This window comes from Nycticebus coucang, chromosome 17 (genome assembly GCF_027406575.1).
Source record: "Nycticebus coucang isolate mNycCou1 chromosome 17, mNycCou1.pri, whole genome shotgun sequence".
NCBI classification, from domain to species: Eukaryota; Metazoa; Chordata; class Mammalia; order Primates; family Lorisidae; genus Nycticebus; species Nycticebus coucang.
In genome coordinates this window covers 9,140,344-9,165,375 of record NC_069796.1, presented here as the reverse complement: position 1 = coordinate 9,165,375, position 25,032 = coordinate 9,140,344, and the positions used below count along the sequence as shown (strand labels likewise).

At 36.8% G+C, this 25,032-nt stretch overlaps 1 protein-coding gene across 3 annotated transcripts in view; it reads right to left on the bottom strand.

Annotated features, from left to right (window-relative positions):
* Positions 1–25,032, bottom strand: part of FER (FER tyrosine kinase) — a 392,818-nt gene that overhangs the window by 130,389 nt on the left and 237,397 nt on the right. For all 3 annotated transcript variants that reach the window (XM_053566752.1, XM_053566753.1, XM_053566755.1), the window contains one exon: positions 5,845–5,901. In XM_053566752.1, the coding sequence (XP_053422727.1) occupies positions 5,845–5,901 (57 nt within the window). The remainder of the gene's footprint in view (positions 1–5,844; positions 5,902–25,032) is intronic.

The following is a 25,032-nucleotide window of genomic DNA, read 5'->3' as shown; positions in this document are numbered from 1 at the left end:
ACTGCATAAATACACAACACTATAACCATGTGGAGGCGTGAAGGTACAGGAGAATTGACAAGAACAAAAATGGGGGGAAAAAAGAGAAACACAAACTGATGCTTCCAGGAGTAAGTTTCATTCCGCCTAGTTGTCTAGTTCTTTACTCTCAAAGCTCTCTCTCTCTTTTTTTTTTAAGAAAAGAGTCTCAAGCTGTCACCCTGGGTAGAGGGCCGTGGTGTCACAGCTCACAACAACCTCGAACTCTTGGACTCAAGTGATTCTCTTGCCTCAGCCTCCCAAGCAGCTGGGACCACAGACGCCTGCCACAATGCCTGGCTATTTTTTTTTGTTGTTGTTTGTTTGTTTGTTTAGCAGGTGTGGGCCGGTTTCGAACTTGCCAGCTTCAGTGCATGTGGCCGGCACCCTACCCACTGAGCTATGGGCACTGCCCAAAGCTCTCTATTTTATATTAAAAATTATCCATTAATGTTTCAAGATAAAGCAAAGATTCTGAAGCATAACTGCTAGTCTTGCTCCACACAACCATACGTCAGTTGGAGAAGAAAGTGAGAGTAGGGGAAACACAACAGAATGAAGGCAGATTAGGGGCTGTCAATGGCCACGATTGTAGGTTGTCAATGTCTGAAAGGCACTAAGGAGGAGGAGGCACTTAACACAAATGTCAGTGTCACCTGTGATGAGCTAATTTCTACCAAATATATGAACATCAAAGCTTATTCTGTGGTTAGAAACTATTTTGATACAAAATGCCTTACTTAGACTATTTATTTAAGAAGTGATGAAACTTTGAAGTCAATTTATTTTTCTTTTATTGTTAAGTACAAAACAAAATATTACAGAGAAGATCACACCAGGACAACAGCTATTTAGGAATATTTCTTTAAGTCTGCCTATGTATGCTTATGTATTTTTTACATAGCTATGTATATTAACCATCATAATAAACCATAACGTTATTGTTGTTAAGCAAGAAGTCTTTGAACTAGGACTCTGCTAATTATTGCATTTTAGAGATCTAAAATGAATGTAACTCTTAACCTACAAAATTTACAAGTTAAAATTTACACCTTGAAATGCTGATTATTAATATTATTTAAAATTATTGTATAGGTATTTAAAGGTATTTAAAATTTTTACCAAGAGTCCTGTATTCAGTTTTTACTACTTAATCAAATATTCAACTCTTAATATTTATAAAATAATCATTTTTTCATGAAAAGTAAACATACTTTGAGTTCTCAACATAGTAAATATTCATCATATATTAGAAAATGGAAAAATTTGAGCTTCACATCTGTTATTCTCAAGAGTTCCCCTACAATTGTCATATTATATCAGAGATAGAACTGAGAGATATTGATATACACAATTACTGCCAAACCTCTACTTACCTGAATGATTGATTCTAAAGCACTTGTAATTTAGCTTGTCTAAAATTTATCACTTTAACCATCAAAAGATTCTTTCTGGCTAAATTACTTTCTTCAGTTACTAGGACCATCATTTTCCCTGTAAGCATTCAGACTTTCACTCCACATCTTCCTCCTTGCATCTCTGAGAGGTACCCTGATTCAGGACCTCAATTTTCACACCTAAACTGATCTTATCTTTATTCCCACATTCATCTAATATATTCACCAGAGCACTAGCAGATTAATCCTGCCTGGAGAAAACTTCACCTATGAAGCTAACATGGCTGGAGAAAGACCAAAACAACGCTAACTGTTTTCACTTTTACAGTCATGAACACAAACGTTTAAGGGGCCCTTAATACTGCTCAATAATATTACTGCATTTCTGGACTCTCCTATTATTCTGGATAGATGTTTTCCCTTCTACTCTCTTCCTAAATCTCTCCTCCTCATCCTTATCTGATGATCTCATTTCCTACTTCATTGAGGAAAAAAAAAGCTATCTAAAGAGAACTTCTGGACTTTCAGCCCGGTATTTACCTACCCACCAATCTTCCTGTTATAAAAATGAACTACATATTGTACTTCTACTGAAGTTCATCGTCCAATGTGAACAGAATCTCATCCCCCTGTACCTACACAAGGATCACTCTAGCAATTTACATCTCTCTCTCCCAGATCATGAATTTTTCACTAGATCATTTCCCACTGCAAACCAACACAGTATTATTTCTCTCAGGTTAATCAAATACAACAAAGCACAAATCATCCTCTCAAAGCTACTACTCTATGTCTTTACTTTCTTTTGCAGCAGCCCCTCAAAGAGTTACATCATTGCTATCTCTACTTCTTTTCTTCCTATTCTCTCTTAAGCCCATTCCGATCCATCGTTTGTATAAAACATTGCAAGGAACTACTCAGCCACGTCGCCAGTGATCTTTACATTGCTAAATCCAATGGTTAATTCTCAATTATTATCTCATTTAACCTCTCAGCAGCATTTAACACACTGATCACTCTCTCTTCCTTGGTGGACTTTCTCCTCTTGTCTTGCAAGGCATCATATCTCATGGTTTCTGCCTTCTTAATACATTGGTGTTTCTCAATCTCCTTTGAGGATTGCTTCTCTTTCCTCCAGACCCTTAATGTTGGTATGGCCCTGGCTTAGTCCTTGGTCCTCTTCTCCACCTAGAGACTCATTCTATTTTTGAAACCATCTAATCATATGGTTTTAAATAACATCTATATGCCAACCGCAGATTTGTACTTGGCACCTAGATCTCTCTTCTAAAACACCAGACTTGATATTCAATTGTTACTATCTCCACTTATAAGTCTAACAGAAAAATTAGAGTCATCTAAAACTGAGCACCTATTCTTATTCCCTAAAACCTGTTACAATTACAAATAATGGTCTGCTTTCCCTGATGCCACACATAGACAGAGTCCATCTACACTTTCAAAAATATGTTCATCTTTCCCTGATGCCACACATAGACAGAGCCCATCCAGACAATTTCAAAAATATGTCTTCTCACCACTTCTCACCACTTTCACCGCCATCATCCTAATCTGGCAACATCTTTTAGTCAGGTAAGCACGACTGCCTCCTAACTTTCCCACTCGACAGCATATTTGTAACACAACTTCCAGAGTGACCTTTTCAAAAAGTAAGATCATGCCACTCATCCACTCAAAACTGCCTTCCAACTAACTGTCTCATTGACAATCAAAGCCAAAGTCATTACAATGGCTTACAAGGTCCTATATGATCTATAACTTCAAAACCTCAAACTTTCTCTCCTATCTTATTTGCCCTTTTTCCTCCAGTTAAAACTAGGCTCCTTTGCCCTTCAAACAAACTTTGCATTAGCCAAGAACCCTCTTCCCTCAAATGTCCACAAGGTTAAATTCCCCCACTTTCTTCAAGTTCTCATTCAAAAGTAAAATATGGCTTACCTAGATTTCCTATCAAAAACTATAACTCCAACTAATAGCACTCCCAACCCTTCAACACTTTTTAAAGAATTTGGCACCTTCTAACCCTGTAAAATTTACCTATTCGTTATGCTTATTATTGTGTCCTCCCCTACTATATAGAATGTTAGCTTCACAAGGGAAAGGATGGATATTTTTGTCTGCTTGTTCACTGACACCATGAAATGCATCTACTTGAGTGCCTACCACATGGTAGGCAATCAAAAAATAAACACTGGATGACCAAATGAAAATATTTATTGGATAACAACTGTATATCAAGTAGAGACTATTAAGAATATAATGCTGAATTAAAAAAAAATAATAAAACTAGGTCAGATGTGATAGCTCATGCCTGTAATCCCAACACTTTGGAAAAGCCAGGTAGGAGGATCGCCTGGGGCCAGTAGCTCAAGACCAGACTGAACAACATGGTCAGACCCAGGTCTAGAAAAAGTTTAAAAAAAAATTAGCCAGGCAAGGTGCCATGTACCTGTAGCTCCAGCTACTTGAGAGGCTGAGGTGGGAAGATTCCTTGAGCCTAGAAAGGTCAAAGCTGCAGTGAGATCTATTCATAACACTGCACTACAGTGTGGGTGACAGAGCATGACCCTCTCCCTTAACAAAAACAAAATTTAGAATTCCTGACATTACCTTATAACTCCAAATTCTGTAAGGATAGGGACCATGGCTAATTCTCTTTAATTACTCATATACTCTAAAGCTGGAAATATTCATTCGAAAGAGGAAGTAAAATACATTAAATGACAAATCATTTTCTAAAATATATGTGAAATTAAGCCATATAGTGTCCCTTAAAGCCATAGTCTTTTATCTAAAACAATTAAACTTACTGACACTGACAGGCTACTTGTCATTGAGAAAATAATTATTCTTTGAAATAGCCTTACTAAGAAGCTGAATTTCTCCTGATAAGCCATACATCACAAAGTAAATTAAACATAATGATTGAAATATTTCTCTTTAACTGAAAATATTATTTAAGTACTGAAAAAATCTATCCTTCAATATATTTTATTTCAGCATGTAGTACAGTTTTGTAGTTTATTACTTAATTGTATTAGCATTGCTTTGTTATAACTATTTGTTATAATAATTCAATTACTTATTATACTTATACAATTATAAATTATAATTTATTACTAAATTCTATTAGCATGGGAATTAATTGCTTTGTTATACTATTTGTTATAATAACTCAATTACTGCTATTAGGATACTGACCTAGTGTAATGAAAAGAAGAAATATTGCCTTAAAACTGAGAAGAGTACTGCAAAATAAATGAATACATCACTCACTGCTTTTACCTTGAGGTTCTGCAGAATTTACCCACTAAATAAGCCAATACAAATTTGTTTTCCAATAACAATTTGATCCTTCTATTTAGAAAAGATATTTTAAAATAATAAACGATAAGAATCCTGAAAAGTAGATTATTTCAACAAAGATTTACTTTCTCAATAGAGATTAAAAAATAGGGAAAAAGTTAATTCATCAAGTTTATAGATGACTCAGAAGAGTAATAAATAATCATTTATTTCCTTATCTAAAAATGCTGAACCTTAATTAGGTCTAGGTCTGATCACTCATAAATTTATATTAGTTTTCCCTGAATGTAGGAATTTTACACTATTTGTCACCATAAAGCTAAACTTAATTCTGGATTTCATATGGAAACATCATTAAATAAGTGATTGACAAAACTTTAATATTTATTCACTGAAACTCAATTATAAATTAAAAAGTTTTCAAATAATCTACTTAATTAACAAATATCTGCCATTGTTGTTAGATATAACATACTTTCAAATGGCCTACCAATTGGAAGAAACTTCCAGTTAGATCGCAAGAGGGGCTTAAATTACATATATTTGCCTTCTCTGACAACTAATAAAGGTAGTTACAAAATGAATATATTGAAACACGTATTCTGGCCTCATTTTTAGACTGAAATACGTGTTTAGTGTTATTACATACTGTAATTCTGTACAGAATCCTAAAATCCCAAGGAACTGTAATTCATTTTTTCTAAACTATGACACATAATCAGAAACTAATAAAGCAACACTATTAGGTGTTTATTTAGACTTTTATTATGTTACAGTTCCTTTTCAAATCTCAGCCCACTAGTTTGGCGCCACTGTGCTATAATAAAAGGGTTATGGCTTTCAGTTCCTCCCGGGTAAAACATACATATACTATTTTAAAATGTTAAGGATTATCCTGAAATCTTTCAAAGATTTTCACACAACTATTTCAGTTAACATCACAGTATTTATAACAGATGTAGTATTGTATTTTTATAGGTATGTGTGATCTGCCTTGCTACATGCTGTCATATGAGAAAAGCTTTGAAGAAAATGAAAGTATCTGAGAAGGTCTCAATCAATACAGAGACTGTTGGTTATTCTTGCTCAGTTATTCACATACCTTGCCTAGTAATTCTCCCAATGTGACATCTTCATGATTGAGAATCCATTTCTTATCCTACACCAAAGAAAAAGAACAGTTATTTAGTATAAGCAAGAATACACTTCCTATAAGTTACATTTAAGGCAGTGGAAATTAGACCTAAAGGGATATTTCACTCATACCACTCAATCAATAGCACGAAGAAGTTATAAACTCAAGATGCTGCAAAACAAGTTCAAGAAATGTTACTATACAAAAGGATATTAAAATCTACATTACAGCAAACTTTTATCAGAAATCTCAGCATTCAAAAATAGTATTACTGTACCCAGAATACAGTATGCACTTTATACATATCATAAAACTTACGCTATGTTATTATTTGTCATTTCCAAAAAAGTTTTGTCATCTTTTCATGAAGGTTTCATTGTACAATGCGAAACTTTTATTCTCACTTGATCTTAGAGAATTATTTTTCTACTCAAATCATATTATTTAAAGCTAGTTTTTCAGTTATAAACTGGACTGAGTTATAGCTGTCTATGATTCTAAATGTAGCCCCACATCTTTTCTAGGTAATTTTCTGTGGTATAATAAAGTAACAAATATGAATTACAATATCAGTAAGGTGCACAAGGCCAGTGATGGAAACATGCTATTACAAAGGAGTATCCTATTATCCAATCTCAAAACCAATTACTACTTAGGGGATATTTTATCATCTAAAAACAACTCAACTATTTTTTTTTCCTTTCTTTCTTTTTTTTTTTTTTTTATTGTTGGGGATTCATTGAGGGTACAATAAGCCAAGTTACACTGATTGCAATTGTTAGGTAACATCCCTCTTGCAATCATGTCTTGCCCCTATAAAGTGTGACACACACCAAGGCCCCAGCCCCCTCCCTCCATCCCTCTTTCTGCTTTTCCTCCCCCCCATAACCTTAATTGTCATTAATTGTCCTCATATCAAAATTGAGTACATAGGATTCATGCTTCTCCATTCTTATGATGCTTTACTAAGAATAATGTCTTCCACTTCCATCCAGGTTAATACCAAGGATGTAAAGTCTCCATTTTTTTTAATGGCTGAATAGTATTCCACGGTATACATATACCACAGCTTATTAATCCATTCCTGTGTTGGTGGGCATTTAGGCTGTTTCCACATTTTGGCGATTGTAAATTGAGATGCAATAAACAGTCTAGTACAAGTGTCCTTATGATAAAAGGATTTTTTTCCTTCTGGGTAGAAGCCCAGTAATGGGATTGCAGGATCAAATGGGAGGTCTAGCTTGAGTGCTTTGAGGTTTCTCCATACTTCCTTCCAGAAAGGTTGTACTAGTTTGCAGTCCCACCAGCAGTGTAAAAGTGTTCCCTTCTCTCCACACCCATGCCAGCATCTGCAGTTTTGAGATTTTGTGATGTGGGCCATTCTCACTGGGGTTAGATGATATCTCAAGGTTGTTTTGATTTGCATTTCTCTAATATATAGAGATGATGAACATTTTTTCATGTGTTTGTTAGCCATTCGTCTGTCACCTTTAAAGAAGGTTCTATTCATGTCTCTTGCCCATTGACATATGGGATTGTTGGCTTTTTTCATGTGGATTAATTTGAGTTCTCTATAGATCCTAGTTATCAAGCTTTTGTCTGATTGAAAATATGCAAATATCCTTTCCCATTGTGTAGCTTGTCTCTTTGCTTTGGTTGTTGTCTTCTTAGCTGTACAGAAACTTTTCAGTTTAATGAAGCCCCATTTGTTTATTTTTGTTGTTGTTGCAATTGCCATGGCAGTCTTCTTCATGAAGTCTTTCCCGAGGCCATATCTTCCAGTGTTTTTCCTATGCTTTCTTTGAGGATTTTTATTATTTCATGCCTTAAATTTAAGTTCTTTATCCATTTTGAATCAATTTTTGTGAGTGGGGAAAGGTGTGGGTCCAGTTTCAGTCTTTTACATGTAGACATCCAGTTCTCCCAACACCATTTATTGAATAGGGAGTCTTTCCCCCAAGGTATGTTCTTGTTTGGTTTATCGAAGATTAGGTGGTTGTAAGATGTTAGTTTCATTTCTTGGTTTTCAATTCGATTCCAAGTGTCTATGTCTCTGTTTTTGTGCCAGTACCATGCTGTCTTGACCACTATGGCTTTGTAGTACAGACTAAAATCTGGTATGCTGATGCCCCAGCTTTATTTTTATTACTAAGAACTGCCTTAGCTATACGGGGTTTTTTCCAATTCCATACAAAACGCAGAATCATTTTCTCCAAATCTTGAAAGTATGATGAACAACTCAACTATTAAACCATATAATACAATAATAGTAACAGAAAAATTAAATGGAGAAAGAAAAAAGGAACAAAGTAGAAAAAAAGGGAGACAGAGAAGAAAGGGGAAAGAGATAGAGAAGAAGAAAAGGAGAAAAATAGTAAGAAGAAGGAGAAGGAGGAGGAATCAATTCCTGGAGTAGTATATTTCATTCATGATTTAGGTTTTTTATTAATGCTACAATGTAGTTTTCCCCCATGACAAAGACATATTGAAATGTAATTATGAATTACAGTATGACTTCAAGTAATCAGACATCTTGAAAATCCACCTTAACTATGGATAACACCAGATTTTTAAAAATACAATAATTTACATGTATACATATAGTCTTTCCATCTAAATATAAAGTGAAAGCTATAAAGGTTCTGGAAGAAAACATAGCAGAATATCTTCACAACCAAATAAGTAAGCAAAGATTTCTTTAGACATGTACAAAAGCACTAAATATAAGAAAATGAAATGAAGGGCGGCACCTGTGGCCTGGCCCCGGGCAAACTGCAACAACAAAAAAAATAGCTGGGTGTTGTGGCGGGCGCCTAGGACCTTGTATTTGTAGTCTGGGGCCTGCTTGTGCATTCATCCGAGTCCTAGCTACTCGGGAGGCTGAGGCAAGAAAATAGCCTAAGCCCAAAGAGCTGGAGGTTGCTGTGAGCTGTGAGGCCACAGCACTCTACTGAGGGTGACAAAGTGAGACTCTGTCTCTTAAGAAAAAAAAAAAAAAGAATGAAATGAAAATTGGACTTCCTAAAAAAATTTTGTTCTTCCAAGTCCATCATTTTAAAAATGAATAGACAAATTGCAACCTGGGAGATCATTCTTACAATAGTGTATTTTTGATTAAAAACATAATACCAAGAACATACAGACAACTCATACCTCAATAACAAAAATGACCTACATTTGGGCGGCGCCTGTGGCTCAGTGGGTAGGGCGCCGGCCCCATATACCGAGGGTGGTGGGTTCAAGCCCAGCCCCGGCCAAACTGCAACCAAAAAATAGCCGGGCGTTGTGGCGGGCGCCTGTAGTCCCAGCTACTTGGGAGGCTGAGGCAAGAGAATCGCTTAAGCCCAGGAGTTGGAGGTTGCTGTGAGCTGTGTGAGGCCACGGCACTGTACCGAGGGCCATAAAGTGAGACTCTGTCTCTACAAAAAAAAAAAAAAAAAAAGACCTATATTCAGGAAATGACGTAAAATAAACATAACAAAATAAGATGGACAGACAGACAACAAGCACAGCAGAAGATGCCTAATATCTTTAGTAGTCAGAGCCATACAAACCACAGTAATACGGCATTGCACCACCATTAGAATACTAAAAGTGATTAGAAATACCATGAGGTTGTGAAGATGAGCAGCAACTGGAGCCCCCATACATTAATGGAGAGAATGCAAAATGATACGGCCATCTTGGAAATGCCCAAGCATGTGCTTATAACCTAAATAAATGCCATGCAGTTTTTATTTCATATGGGCAGTCCTGGGGTTACAAACAAGATAGGTTTGTTATTAAGTTGAATTTGTATGTAGGTTGGAACAGGTACATTTACCTATTACCTGTAATACCCCTACTCGTTAAGTGTGAGTCACATGTCAGTTGGATGTTTGTAGCCCAGGGCCTGCCTGTACATTCATCCACAATACATGATAAATGAATGCTATCATTCCAAAAAGCCAATTCATGTCAAACTAGGGCCACCCTAGAGGTGAAAAACTTCACAGGTCTCAAGTCACATTTAGACCTATGACTATTACATCAAATATAGATTCCAAAATGATTTTTGGTTGAATTATAGAATTAGAAGATCACCGCAGAAAGCAGCTCTGAGAATTGATTTATCTCAAGCAAAAGAATATATATATATGGGTTTGAGTCAACTTGGGCTAGGAGATATGGGAATACTGCCTAAGGCACACCTTGCAAAATCTTCAGCAACACACCTCCTTCCAACCATCTCTATGGCAATAAGATTGATTTTAGCTTATTACCTCTCAGAATTTGAACTTATTCTCTAACTCTCTAATTGTCTACGCCCCAATCAGAAGCCACTACTGGAAGTATAGCTCATGATTTTTCCCATGGGTAGTTTTAAGTACAATTTTTAAAAATGGTTGCGATGGCAATATCACTCAGTCATGGGTATAGTATATATCAGGTTTATTTGCATTCTTGTCCTGTATATCCTTCAGCCTTCATAATTGGGCTAGGAAATACTGCAGAATACAAACTACCCCTTAAATACACAGACAAATTTGCTTAAATTTCAAAAGTAACACAAGTTATACATACTTTAATAAAGAAAAGCAGCAATGGACAATTCTTTTTTTTTTTTGCAGAGCAAAAACACAAAGATTTAATTTAATTTAAAATCACAGTGTCTCAGCCAGGCTGCCCCATTGCAGGGGCACTCCTCAAATCCGAAGTTCCTCAAGGGGACTCTCAGGGCTCAGCAGCAAGGGGTGACCAGGGCTCATTTAGGGGTCTGGCTGGCACCTGGCCCCTCAACATGACTCCGAAGATAGCAATGGACAATTCTAATTTAAAAGTTAAGTAAGCTAAAGAATAAGACATATTTAATATTAATAGATACTACATATTAGCAAATTTAAATACAAAAGAGACTTTCTTTTCATTGTTAAAACAATGAGTTTCTCAGGTACCCCAGCCCAGTATTATCTGTAAAACCTTCCTACACTCTTGGATTTCTTTAACTCTGAGTAATTGTCTAAGTGAGGCACACCATCATTCACTGAAGCTCCATCACGTACTCCTCTGCTCTATTGGAAAAAAAGGACCAGAGAAACTGGAATCGAAAAGGACTGCAGAGATATCAAACCCAATCCCTTTCCCCGACAGTTATCATCCATCCAGCTATGTAGTCATATTCTCATTCCACAAACCTTTACTAAACACTGCTACTCACAGTTGAGAATCATGACTTTAGGCAACTAAATATTTTAATCACTAAAATATTTAGTGATGAGGAAGACAGAGTTTGCATTGAGCTTTTAAATAATACAGTTACCCACTTTTCTGAGGAAAGATTCAGTAATTAAGGTATTTTCTTTTTGTATTTTTATGGGCAACTCTACTGGAGGCTGTATTTTGATACAGCTTGCTAATAGTATGATAAGTAGATGATTCAGCTACTGTAGAGCTAATGTTAAGACCTGATATTTTAATTTTTCTTACAAGTTAAATGACAGACCTCCCAAGTACAGGCAGTCACTGAGGTACAAACTGCACTGTCCATATGCAGACATAAGCCGCACACGTACAGATGAAGGCTATTAAGGCTATTGCAGGTAATAGGTAAGTGTACCTGTTCCAGCTTACATACAAATTCAACTTAATAAACCTACAGAACGTATTTCATTAGTAACCCAGAGAATGCCTACAGCAAGAACTATAGGCACTCACCACTGTACCTGGCTAAATTTTTCAAACACTGCTTCATAATGATGAAAATTAAACCATACATATTCTTCATATATGCAGCTTATCATAATAATGGTGTTTAGGAACTTAGGACTGATAGTAAATAGAAATTCCATAAATATTGCTTTAATAATATGCAGATATTTGTGCTACACTAAAAAAAAAATCGACAGACCATTACAAGTGGGTAAAGAGACTGGAATATAAAAAATAAAAACATAAAGGTAATTATTTTCTATATCTTACTTCTCTTTAATGAGTATAGCACTGTTTATGCTTTTGCAGCATCAAATATTTGTATCAAAAATTCCTCTGACACTGGTAAATAATCCTATTACTGGATATCGAATGTTTCATGGACTACTCATTCTTTTTTTTTTTTTTTGTAGAGACAGAGTCTCACTTTATGGCCCTCGGTAGATTGCCGTGGCATCACACAGCTCACAGCAACCTCCAACTCCTGGGCTTAAGCGATTCTCTTGCCTCAGCCTCCTGAGTAGCTGGGACTACAGGCGCCCGCCACAATGCCCGGCTATTTTTTGGTTGCAGTTCAGCCAGGGCCGGGTTTGAACCCGCCACCCTCGGTATATGGGGCCGGCGCCTTACCACCTGAGCCACAGGCGCCGCCCGGACTACTCATTCTCACACTCTTGAACAGAAGGTAAGCAAATGAAACTAACTAATTGACACAGTAACTGATGATGATGTAGGAAACCAAACTAAGCCACCCCCAAATATATTTCTTTGGCATATTTGGAGATGGCTTTTCAGAGGGTTAAAAACATAGAAATAGCTATGAAAAGCTGTCCTTTTAAGGGGAGATTTTTGTCTGTAGAGGAAATCTATATTGTGAACAGAGGATGCGAACAGCTTTCTCTGAGGTCTCCCTTATCTTCCTTACCTGCATCTAGGAAAGATAAACTCACAGGGAAAAGAGACTCAAGTTCTGACATGTGTAAATGTCTGACAGCTTCACCACAGGCTACCATCTATACTTTCTGAGAGCAACTCTGAGATTCTACCTGAGATTTTTATTCTGCGTAACCAGACAGCTTTGCTTGCCATGCTTTCTTTCTTTTCACTTTCCTGAAACCTGTGATGCCATCTTCTGCAGGAAGCCTCATTCCCTATTCTTTCTTTAACCTTAGGATGCTATGAAAACCTCAGTCACCTCTCTCTTCTTTGAACCTCAGGAATCCTATGTCCACCATGTTAATAAATTTGTATGCCTTTTTTCCTTGTTAATCTATTTGTCAATTCATTTCAAGACTTAGGTTTGAACATTGAAAAAAGAAAGAAAATTCTCTTTGTCCCTACAATGAAGTCATGAGCTAATGTAATGTTAGATTATGCCCCAAAGGACAGACAAAAGGGACTCCCTGTGACTGAAAAGTTAAAAGCAGAACCAAGACGCCATTGATGGGTAAGGAGCTCTCATGCTGCTCTTTGTGTCCTTGGAAAGTATTGCAAAACATGTGTTTCTGCAACCAAGTCAAAGAATAGTTTCTGGAAACAACTGCAGCTAAATATTCCACAGATGCCCACCAATAGACCACCTGGTGCCAATTCACAGATCACTGGGACCCAGCCAATGAAGGGAGATTGGTGATTTGGGGCGTACAGGTCAGACCGTTCCTCACTCCTCAGACTCCCGCCTTCCCCTGCCCTGTGTGTTTTGCCATATGACCACTAACTTGCCAACCTACTTTTTTTTTTTTTTTTGTGCCAACCTACTCTTCAAGTCCCCTTTTGTTAAGGCTGTGTCTCCCTAATCTGCACAATGTTTCCTTTTAGAAAATAAAGCCCTCCTTTTTGCCTCTGCAGTCTTCTTTGTTAAAATAGTATTAATAAAAAAGTAAAGGAATGGATTTATTTTAGAGACTTTCAGAAGACAGAAATTATGTACCTTGGTAACTATTGGAAGAAATGGGTTGAACTGAAGATCTTGGTGGCCTTATGAACTCAAAAAACTACAAGGTACCTCCCAATGGTCTAAGTAAACAATGCTCATTATTATTAATCAACTTGCAAGTGAAACTGAGAAGAAGAAAGAAGGAATGAGATGGACTCACTGCCCTTCTGGGAAGTTGGTTGAGTTCTAATAATTCCTGGATGTGATGGAGCTTCTGGCCCGTCTTAGTTTGAGTTCTCTCACAAGCAGACCCGAGACAAGGATTCAAATGCACATAGCAGTTAATTTGGGAAGTGCAAGGATCAGAAGTAAGGAAGTAGGGAAGCGGAAACAGTAGTGAAGAAAGCTATTAAGCCAGCCGCCTGAGTAAGCAAACTTTGGAAAATGAGACAAGCCACAGTCTCAGACTTAAATACCCTCACCCCCACCCCATGGGTATTTATATAAAAACTCCTGGGTATCATTAGTTAAGGGGCTGCTAGAGAAGGAGTGTTAATTCCTGGCAAATTCTTGGGGCAGGCATGGGCAGAGAAGCTTTCTGTGGACCTAGTAAAAAGGCCAAAGGTGAAGATACCTCTAATGCAAAGGTGGCCAGAGTACACTGAAAGGCCCAAAGGAGGTGTCCTGATGGCCCCTTTATCATATATGTATCCTGATCTTTCTGAAGACTGAGAATCCTAATTTAACTTTCTTTAACAGACCTTCCTGTCCCTCTTGTTCTTACCAAATCCTGTCTTTCTTTTTAGAGACAGAATGTTGCCCTCGGTAGAGTGCTGTGGCATCACAGCTCATAGCAACCTCCAGCTCTTGGCCTTAGGTGATTCTCTTGCCTCAGCCTCCTAAGTAGCTGGGACTACAGGCGCCTGCCACAACGCCTGGCTATTTTTTTGTTGTCATTTTCTTTTTTGTTGCAGTTTGGCCAGGGCCGGGTCTGAACCTGCCACCCTTGGTGTATGGGGACGGCACCCTACTCACTGAGCCACAGGTGCCGCCCACCAAATCCTGTCTTTACCAGGGTATAAATTTCACTCCCCTTTCTACATTTACTCCAGGCCTCTCACATATTTGTGTGGTGGGGCCAAACTACTCAGAGAGAGAGCTATATAAATTTCAAAGGTAACACCAATTACATCTAATTTAATAAAGAAAAGCAGCAATGGGCAATTTTAATTTAAGTAAGCTAAATAATAACAATATGAATGGTGGTAGGCTAAACATATATTTATATAATTTATACAATAAATCTTAATTTACTTGGGCCAGGCGTGGTAGCTCACGCCTATAATCCTAGCACTCTCATAGGCCGAGGTGGGTGGATTGCCTGAGCTCACAGTTCAAGATCAGCCTAAGCCAGAGTGAGACCCTCATCTCTAAAAATAGCTGGGTGTTGTGGCAGGCACCTGTAATCCCAGCTACTCGGGAGACTGAGGCAAGAGAATTGCTTGGGTCCAAGAATTTGAGGTTGCTGTGAGCTATGATGCTATAGCAAGCACTCTACTGAGGTGTAGAAAGTGAGACTCTGTCTTAAAAAAAAGAAAAAAAAATCTTAATTTACTCTATACTTAGTTTTCTTTTTACTGAACTCATCCTGAACCTGTTATACAGTATCTTGTGGTATATACCTATGCTTTCTGTACATCTAGGCATGAGGTTTTTGACATATAACTATGGGTCTGGAATTTACCCTCAATTAATAGAGGTTCATCACTTGGAAGAACAAAGTCCTCCAATATTCTTTAGCAGTATTACTACTATCAGAGTTCCATACTCTTTAACTAAACTTAATACTACTAGCATAAAATGGCTTTCAAATTTATTTTAAAAATTCCTAAGAATGCACTTGATATATATTTCTAAATATACAGCTAAAGGTTTTGGCATATATGAAGTAAAAACTACAATTATAGATAATGCTAAAAATTCTTTCAATGTCTCATAAAAAAATCTTCTGAAGGCATTATTGTTTCAAACTGAATTGTTTAAATATTCAGGATACTGAAAAGTTGCCTACAAAGTGAAATTTTCTAATTAAATTCAATATTCTCATATCTCAAATAATTAATTTTCTTAAGAGGAATGATGGAATTTGGCTTCAAATATGAAATTACATTTATGATGAATGTGATAAATTTTATAAATCATATACTTTTAGGAAAATATAAATAATTTTTACTAAAATAAGTGGTAAGACATGAATTCAATTAGCCAGAGTTATTTATCACATTTTAGAAAAAGAATTTCAAAGTTGAAAAGAATCAAAATTTAAAGAAAGCAACAAAGAGGATTAGAAGTTCTCTTAACAGTTAATCCAGTTTTAGCACCATATTATTAGCAGAATACCAGGAAAATTCTATTTGCTAATTCAAACTTATTTCTCATTGTTCAGAAAAACCTGTGACTTTCAAAGTTAACTAATTAATATGAACAAAGATAAAAAGAGATGCTGAAACATAAAATGTTTAGAATATTAAAATACCTCACAAAGTAAATTAAAGGAAAAGTATTTCTCAAGTGCAATTGGGATTGAAATTCATAATTAAACCATTAGGTAATTTCCAAACTCATTCCTGTATTAAAATTTTTACATATCAATCTTCCTTACAGTCAGATGTATCACAATGAGTATTATCATGGAGAAAGCAAATGTAACTTATACAAATTGGTTTAATGGAAATTTTAAAGTTTATTCAATAAATGCATTATAGCTTACAGCCTCAAACACCTTTCATTCTAGCCCCAGAATTGCAAATAACTTGAGTCATCTTTTTTTCTTTTTCTGAAAAGGAAGCAAATAAAAAGATACAAGACATGCCTTGTAAATTGTAAAGTGCTATTGCATAATGTTATTGATAATAACAACAGCAATAATAAATAGCTACAATATTGGCAGTGTATTAGTAAGTACAAGCTTACAGCAAATAAAATATATTTCTATAAAAAAAAGTAGTATGGCTAACTGGCTAACTGGTGAAAAGAATAAAAGGTAGAAATATAAACCTGAAATACTGTTAAACCAACCCTGCTCCTGCCATAACAGTAAAACGATGAAATGTCCACAGAATTCTACATGTGAGGAGGACTCCTGAAGACATCAGCGAAGGCGAGTCTGGGTGCATCCCATATGGAGTACATGGATGGGTTCTCCACAGTCAAAAGACACTATCAGGAAAATATTTCTCCAGAAATCACTTGGAGGCACATTATAACAAACAAGTACAAAAAGCAATCCTAGAATATACCAGACAGTGCCAACTTACTGTAAGACAACAAAAACAGTGAAATAACACACTGGGCAAAGAATGGAAGCTGAGTGACAGTGTAGAGCTTAGCTCCAAATACACCTTACTGTATATATAGCACATGTGGGCTGGGCTGTGCTAGAAAGTCAAAGGTACATGATTTCAAGGTTAAATTAAACATGGTTCTTGTTCTCAAGGGCTTTAATGTAAGCATATAAAGAGTACAGGCTAGGAGAGGAGTCTGCACAGAATAGGGCTGGACACTGAGATACAAGTGGTCAGTATTATCAAGATGGTCACAATGGCTTCATGGAAGAGGCTCAAAGGTTTCTGACATTACTCAAAAGAAATGTACTTCCTAAAAGCTACCCAATTAAGAAAACTATGAAGTTATTGCTTTAGGTTGTCTGCTATCTGGGGCTGTGGAAAGAAGATAACCTATGCTGCTCCCTGGGGCCCTTGGGAGGAAAATGACAGTATTTTGTGGAAGCTGTGGGTGGAGAAATGAGGCACAAGGAGAGTGTGCCCATGTGCAGGGGTGGACTAGGGGATTGGGGAGGAAAGGCTGTGTCTCTTTTACCTATGTATGGAGAGTGCATCATTCTACTAATAACAGTTCCCTTCTGATGTCTCTCCAAACTAAAAGACTCGTTTTTCTATTTCCCTGCCAACAAACTTTCTCCCAGTCTACCATGCACCAGTTTCTCTGCCACAGGCCACAGGAGCCACCACTCCTGTAGTACAATGTTATACCTACACGTGAGGGAAAGGTAAGAGGCTGGTGATACAAACCTGGAATTTTAAGACAGAATAGCTCAGTGCATACGGACATGTTCCCTTAGGCCTTTGTAAAATGGAGGTTATGATCCATACATGGGATACATTATAAATAAAATTTAAGAGACCAAATATCATTGCTAGCACTGCTCCCCTAGCAAAGTACATCTCCAAACAAATGAGTTAAAAATAAACTTTTAGAGTGCACTTTGTTCAAAATGTTACTTCAAGTGTTGCAAGAGTAATGTAACAGATGATAAGGAAGTTCAAAGGAAAAAGAAGCCATATTGTGGTAGAAAGGTCATAAAAAGCTTTAGGGAATAGGTGGTATTTAAGATAAAACCTTGAACATGGATTTGATCCTCATACACCAAAAGGAAAAAATAACTTTGGGAAAAGTATAGAAGTAAGTGGAATCTTTCAGACAGAGAGGATATAATACGGTGGCAAACAGTTCTTAAAGGGAAGCAGGTGAAAAACCAGAAACGTACTTTCTAAATAGACCACGGAGAGCTTAGCCAAGCAATCAAGTATTCACTTAATCTTAGACAGCAGGGATCTTCAAACACTCTGTGTTGTGTAATTTTTTAATTATTTTAAAAGGATGAGCACTGTTCTCTCACACAAATATGTAATATATATTATTCAGTATCTACAAAAACAGAAATTAAAATGATAAGGTCACTGGATAACCTGTGTAAACATAATTCTCTCTGTTCCTTTCCACAGAAGAGAAGAATTACAAATATAAACCCGGGAAATAATGCAAGAGGCAACCAACTCTCAGAGATGGTATGAAGAAGGCAAACCAGTTGGGGATGCCAGAAATGGGGGACAGAACAGCAGCAGGATGTTTCACACCCCACCACCACAGAAGGGGCTTGACTCCCCAGCTCACAACAGAAAGCATCCACAGAGGTTTATTCCTGCCCAGGAGGAAAGGGGAGCCCTCAACCACATGCTGTGAGCCCAGCAGACTTGCAAGAGGACTGACCAGGAGCCCAGCTAGCAATTAGCAGCCAAGAGTATTGCTCTCTTTCCCAACTGGCCAAAGACTGCCCAGCCGAGAAACACTGGGATGGCCAAGAAGCACCAGCAAGAAGAACCCAACCCAACAAGCAACTAAGCCTAAGAAGCCTCCTCCTGCCTGTGGGCTGATACCTCACTCCCTAATCGAGATACACCAAAGCCACTAGGATACACTGGCAAGGGAAACACTACCATAAAATACAGTCCAATCTGGGAAGTCTCTTTGTCCCCATGGACCTGAGACTCCTATCCCTTGTCAGAGACAATAGGGTGCCATGGCTAGTTAATAGAGACAGTGCCACCATGATATGCACCCAGCCCAGTGAGTGTTCTCTGTTCCCAGAGGCAGGGGAATTCTACCAAACAACCAAGACATCCTTCCCCCATGAAACAACTGGCAGCCCAGGCTGAGCAATCTCCTCCATCAGTACTAAAAGGGGCAAGTTGGAATACCAGTGCACCAAATAAACCAGCAACACAAAGTAACACCACAAAGACTAAAAATTATGTTGTCACTGAAACCACAGCCTATTAAAATAGACCAGAACTTGCATGTTAAACTTAAATAAGGTGACTGAAAGCAAAAATAAAAGATTTAAATAGGACTCAGAGTCTCCTAACATAACAGAGTTAAATGTTTAGGGGACAATAAAAAATCACCTATTACATCAAGACTAGAAAAATCAGTCTGAATGAGAAAAGACAACCAGTGCTGAGATGAATCCAATGCTGTGATTATGGGGGATTTTAAAGAAGCCACAAAAATACACAATAATTACTTACAAATTCCCTTGGGAAGAAACGAAAACACAGATTGTTTCAGCCACAGGAATAGAAATTACAAAAAACAAAAAATTATAGAAATAAAAAACAGCAAACAGAAATTAATAAACTCAGTGAATGCCCAACAGTAAAGTGAAGATAAGAGCGATCCAGTGAACTTGAGGACAGATCAATGGAATTTATTCATCTGAACAGCACAGAAAATACATCAGGGGGAAAATGAACAGAGCCTTAGAAACTCGTCGGGGCAATAATAAAAGATCTAATATTGTATCATCAGAGCTAGAATGAGAAGAGAAAGTGGAGAGATGAAAGATATTCAAAGGAATAAAGACTCAGCAAATTCGGTGACAGACACAAACCCACAAATGTAAGAAGCTGACAGATCCTCAAACGCATCACCATCAAAGTCTGAGAATGAAAAACAAACAGACTTGAAAGCAGCCAGAGAGAAATGACACGTTACATCTAGCGCAACATCACTTCAAACGACAGCCACTTTCCCCTCTGAAGCCATGGAGTTCAGAAGGAAGTGGCACAGTATTTTTCAAGTGTTGAAACAAAGGAAGTGTCAACTGCAAATACTAAGTGTGATAAAACTATCGTGCAAGAATGAGTAGAAAATAAAGACATTCTCAGATGAGGGAAATCTCAAAGATGTGGCCAAAAGCAAATCTAATAAACAGAGTTCTACTATTTTCTCCTTATGCTCCAGTGAATTATTTTGTATACCCTAGAAACTCAATTCAGCAGACATCTGAGATGGTGAGGTTAATTAGGATAGGAAAGAAATAATGATGTGGTTTCTGGAATAGTCTGATCTGGTTTAACTTTCACAATAACTCTGTGAGGGAAGTGTCAGCATAGTAGGCCTATTTCACTTAGTTTCTGCCTATGTTTACAGGTCTTGGGGACGCTTGGTGAAATCGAGAACTAAACTCTTGGAATGTTCAGAAGTTACTTAATAATGTCAGTCCACATGCCTAACGTGGAGGGTCAAGGTGAACTAGGTTGTTAGCATGTTTAAAGCAAACATGAAGATTCATGCAATACACCTGGTGCCTGGTTTGGGGTCCTCACCGTGGCTGGTCATGTATCAGGCATATGATCAGCTTTCTGTAAGAACTTTGGACTCCAAAACACAAACGGGATTTCCTGAGCAATGACATCACACATGCCCCTGAAATTGGCAGACAGAAAGACATGCCCATACAATTTCTGCATAAAAAGGGCAAGAAAGTCTTTTTGACCTAGCCTTTACTGCTCCTGTGAAAATCCTTTGCACTATAATAAATCTTAGCCTTAAGTATAATGTTATGTTAAGATGAGTCTTCCCAGCCAATCAGTGAACTAGCAGGTGGTGGTGGGACCATCAAGACAGAGCTTTGAGGTTGTGAGAAATAGGTGACTCTGCCAGTAAATGGCAGAAACAGTGTTTGAACCCATATGTGTCTGACTCTGAAGCTTGTGTCCTTCCTAACAAATTATACACTATCTTAATATAAGGTAATTTATTTAAAGCAGTGCATATGACTCTTTCAAGTTCAGAGATTATCACGTAATTTTCCATTTTAATTAAATGAAACATAATAGTTTATACATTCTATTTCAAGTTTAAAGTTCTAGTTCTAATAAAAGTTTTTACTTATGATTGATGTACTTTGAAATGACAGCTATGCAAATCAATTATAGATTGCTCTTCATTCATTGGATTTATTGTAATTTTGCACATTTATAATTACTGTGTTGGAAAAACAGAATCACAATAAAACCTTCCAGTTGAAATCAAGTAAAATCTCTTTATATAGCTGGCAGAATCACGAAGTAATTTTGTCTAACCTTTACACAATCTGTAACCTTAAAAAATGACTCATAAAGGTACATGTGAAATTTACTAAATGTAGAATATAAATGTCTTAACACAATAACTAAGAAAATGCCATGAAGGCTATGTAACCAGTTTGATGAAAATATTTCAAATTGTATATAAAATCAGCACATTGTACACCATGATTGCATTAATGTACGCAGCTATGATTTAATTTAAAAAAGAACCACTTAATTGAAACACACATATAAAAAGATAAATAACAATCACAAGAGGTTAAAAAACTCATATTCCAATCTTCACACCAGTTATTTCCACTAGATAAATGACAAATATTCCATTTCCCCACAGTAAATCTGTACCAAATTTTCTATAAAATATAAAGATATCATTTAAAAATCAGGTATCAACAAAATTAAGTTAAATAAGGTTTGAACAAATTATCTTCTACAAGATAATTTTCAACAAATTATCATCTACTTTCATGAAAAAACATGTTTTATAAATCTTATATTTTTATACAAATAGGTATAGAGTTGGTATAAGCGATACAAATAATGGAAATAAAACCTAGTTGCAGCTTAAAAATGTTAAAACTTAAATCTCAGAATTAATTTTGCCTAAAAAATGTAGCCATTTCAAATAACGTAAACAAAAAAGCAAAGCATCAGCATCTCCTTTGTGCACCTGTCTTTAGACAAACAGCCACGTCTGCCCAGGCTGCAGGGACTGATCCACACGGTGCAGATGGTCATTCCTCACCATGCCAGTCAGGCCCTGCCAAGTCTCTTTGGGATGATTGTACATGTCTTCCTAAAGTTATCCTTTCAAAAAGCTTTATAGGGTATAAGGACATACTTGAAATTCAGTCGCAAGCAGGTAAGCCAGAGTGATTAAGAGTGTGACTTAAATTAATATTTTACTTTGCTTCATATTCATTGCCAGGAAGAAAGCATACCTAAGGAAAATACTTCTAAGAATACTAAAGGATGATCTTATTCTACCACTATGTATGGGAAGCCAACATTCAAAATTCACATAAAAAGAGATCTTTCTTCATAATGAGTGAAGAAGTTATATTTTTAATTCAACATTTTCATTTTTAAATAATTATTTTGGTAAGTACTTCTACCTCAAACAGATGTAGGACAACTCACTAATTGTATTACTGTATCACTAATATAGTAATACAATATGTTTCTAAGCAAAATCCAACGGAATGTAGCTACAACCTGAGAATTTAGTTACGAGAAATACTGGAAATATAAGTTTTGTCCACCCCATGATCAAATTATGACAGTAAGCATCCAGTGTAATATTACAGTTTGTTTTTTGCAGTTTTTGGCCAGGGCTAGGTTTGAACCTCCCACCTCCAGCATATGGGGCCGGCACCCTACTCTGTTGAGCCATAGGCGCCACCCAATATTACAGTTTTTTAAAAAGGTGAAATTTATATATGGACTTTAAAACAATCTCTATTAGGTCAAAGATTTAATACCTGAAGCAGATAAATTTCTGAACATACTGACAACATGGTATTTTGGAGCTTTTATTTTGAATGTACAAGACCAAAATACCATACTTAGAAGGAATAATTAACAAGATGCCACAATACATAATATAAAATGGTTCTCAGAGATTATAATTTTTCTCCTATTCATGCTGAGAAACAATTGCTCTCTGCACTTCCACACACAGGGTTCAGTCAGCCTGCTTCATTACCTGCTCAGCCTGTGCAGCACATCTGCTCTGCTCAGCATCTCAGCCACAGCATAGTTTTGGAATCCAAGGATTATTCAAAATTTGATCCACTTTGTCATTAAATTTATCGAGGTTACTTTAAAGGGAAAATAATCTTATTGACAAGTATATAAAGCAGTCTGCCTGTCTGGAATTCATTTGAGAAGTGTCTAGCAATTGAATATTTGTTTAAATAGTCTATAAATTAATTCCAAATAATCCTCCCAAATGGCTCTTACTTAGGAAACATATCACGTTAGAAAATGTTTCATCACACACAAGCTACCTAAAATAGTTCTGTGTATATAGCACTTACTTTTAGTCTGTTATTCAAGAAAGTATTTTAATTGTCATTGTTTTTAATTCATATTTACTCAATTGAAATTGAATTTATAAGAACATAAATTCTTATATAAAGAATTACTTATTATAGGATACTATTAGACAAAAGTCTGTATAATAAATTTTCTGTACATATACTAATATTTTCTACCTCACTTTCATTCATCTCAACTCTAGAACATCTCATTTTTCTTGACTAAAGCTCTCAGTACCAACAATCATACCCTCCAAGCCTGGAAGCAGGGGCAACCACATAGTGAAAAATTGCTGTTACATACCCTTCCAGGTACTACCAACTGAGGAACTAAAAATAGCAGCTGGAAAAAAAATTCAGGTTCAATTTGGTCTATCAAACTCCTATAAGAAACATTAATCATTTATAAATACTATGTCATAGTTTTATCCCTTTTGCTGATAAATTAAGTTTAACAAATAATGTTAGTGACACAACTATTCATTAAAATGAGAGCAAAGTATAGACTTTCTCCTTCCATCCTCCCCTTAAATATATTCTAAACATGAAAAGAGAATTGTGATTTTTTTAAAATGTAGTTATATAAGAACCTGACAATCTCTTATTAAACCCCCCAACAAGCCAGGAATGGTGGCACATGCCTATAGTCCCAACTACTCGGATCATTTGAGCCTAGGAGTTCAAGTCTGCAAACAGCTATGACCATACCACTGCCCTCCAGCAGAGCAAGAGCTTATGTCTCAAAAAAAACAAAAACTACCGTCCAGGGGTGGGGAAAGGGAAGAGCAAAGAGAGGGAAGGCGAGAGAGAGGTGGAGGGGTCATGGTATGTGACACACCTTTTGGGGGCAGGACACAATTATAAGAGGGACGTTACCTAACAAATGCAATCAATGTAACCTGGTTCTTTGTACTTTTGATGAATCCCCAACAATAAAACAAACAAACAACAACAATAACAACAAAAACACTACCGTCCAACAGTGTCCCCTTGGTCTTAAAATAAAATCCACTCTTTTTTACAGCATGATCTGGTTCCTGAAGATCTTTATTCTCACCTTACTTGCTCTTTGAGAGCCTCTTTTTACTCTTTATGCACACTAAGCATTTGTATTGTTGAGTTTGAATCTTTATATACTTATACTACTTAGTTATACTACCTGAAATACCTAGAATACCTTGGACTTGAAATCCAATCATATCTCCTCATACAAACATTATCTGACCATCTAGTCTAAAGTGACCTTCAAGGTAATACTATCTGTAACAGAACATGGCAGCACAGAAAACATCTGTTCAGGACCCACATTCCAAGTTTGCCCTCCTGCCTTCACGTTCCTAGTTCCATCCTGCTTCTCAGGGAGTACAGCATGAGACATCTCCGGACACTCCTCCTTCCATATCCAAGCTGCATTCCTCAAACTTACTGCCCCCACCCCTTGCGGAAGTCTGCTTTTGAGAGCACGGACCTGTGTCAGTCTTGTGCAGGCTACAGAAGTAGACTCAGAGCTACAGAAGGAGAGAAAGTGAAGTCCCAGAGATCTGAACGCACTAACTGCACACAGCCCTAAGTGCTGTAAACTTCTCAGCCGCAGGGAGGTGCAGCCCACACGGTGTCAAAGTGGAGCCAGAGCAGGGGCTCTTCTTCCTGAGTCTACAGTCATCACTCTCCTTGTTTCCTTTTCATATTATAAACAAAAAATTATAGCATAAATTATTAACTGTATTATAAATTATATTAATAATTATATTGTAAATTACTTTTCTCTATCTCCTACCTCTAAAAGGTAAGCTGGATACTTATATGGCCTTTGTCTTGC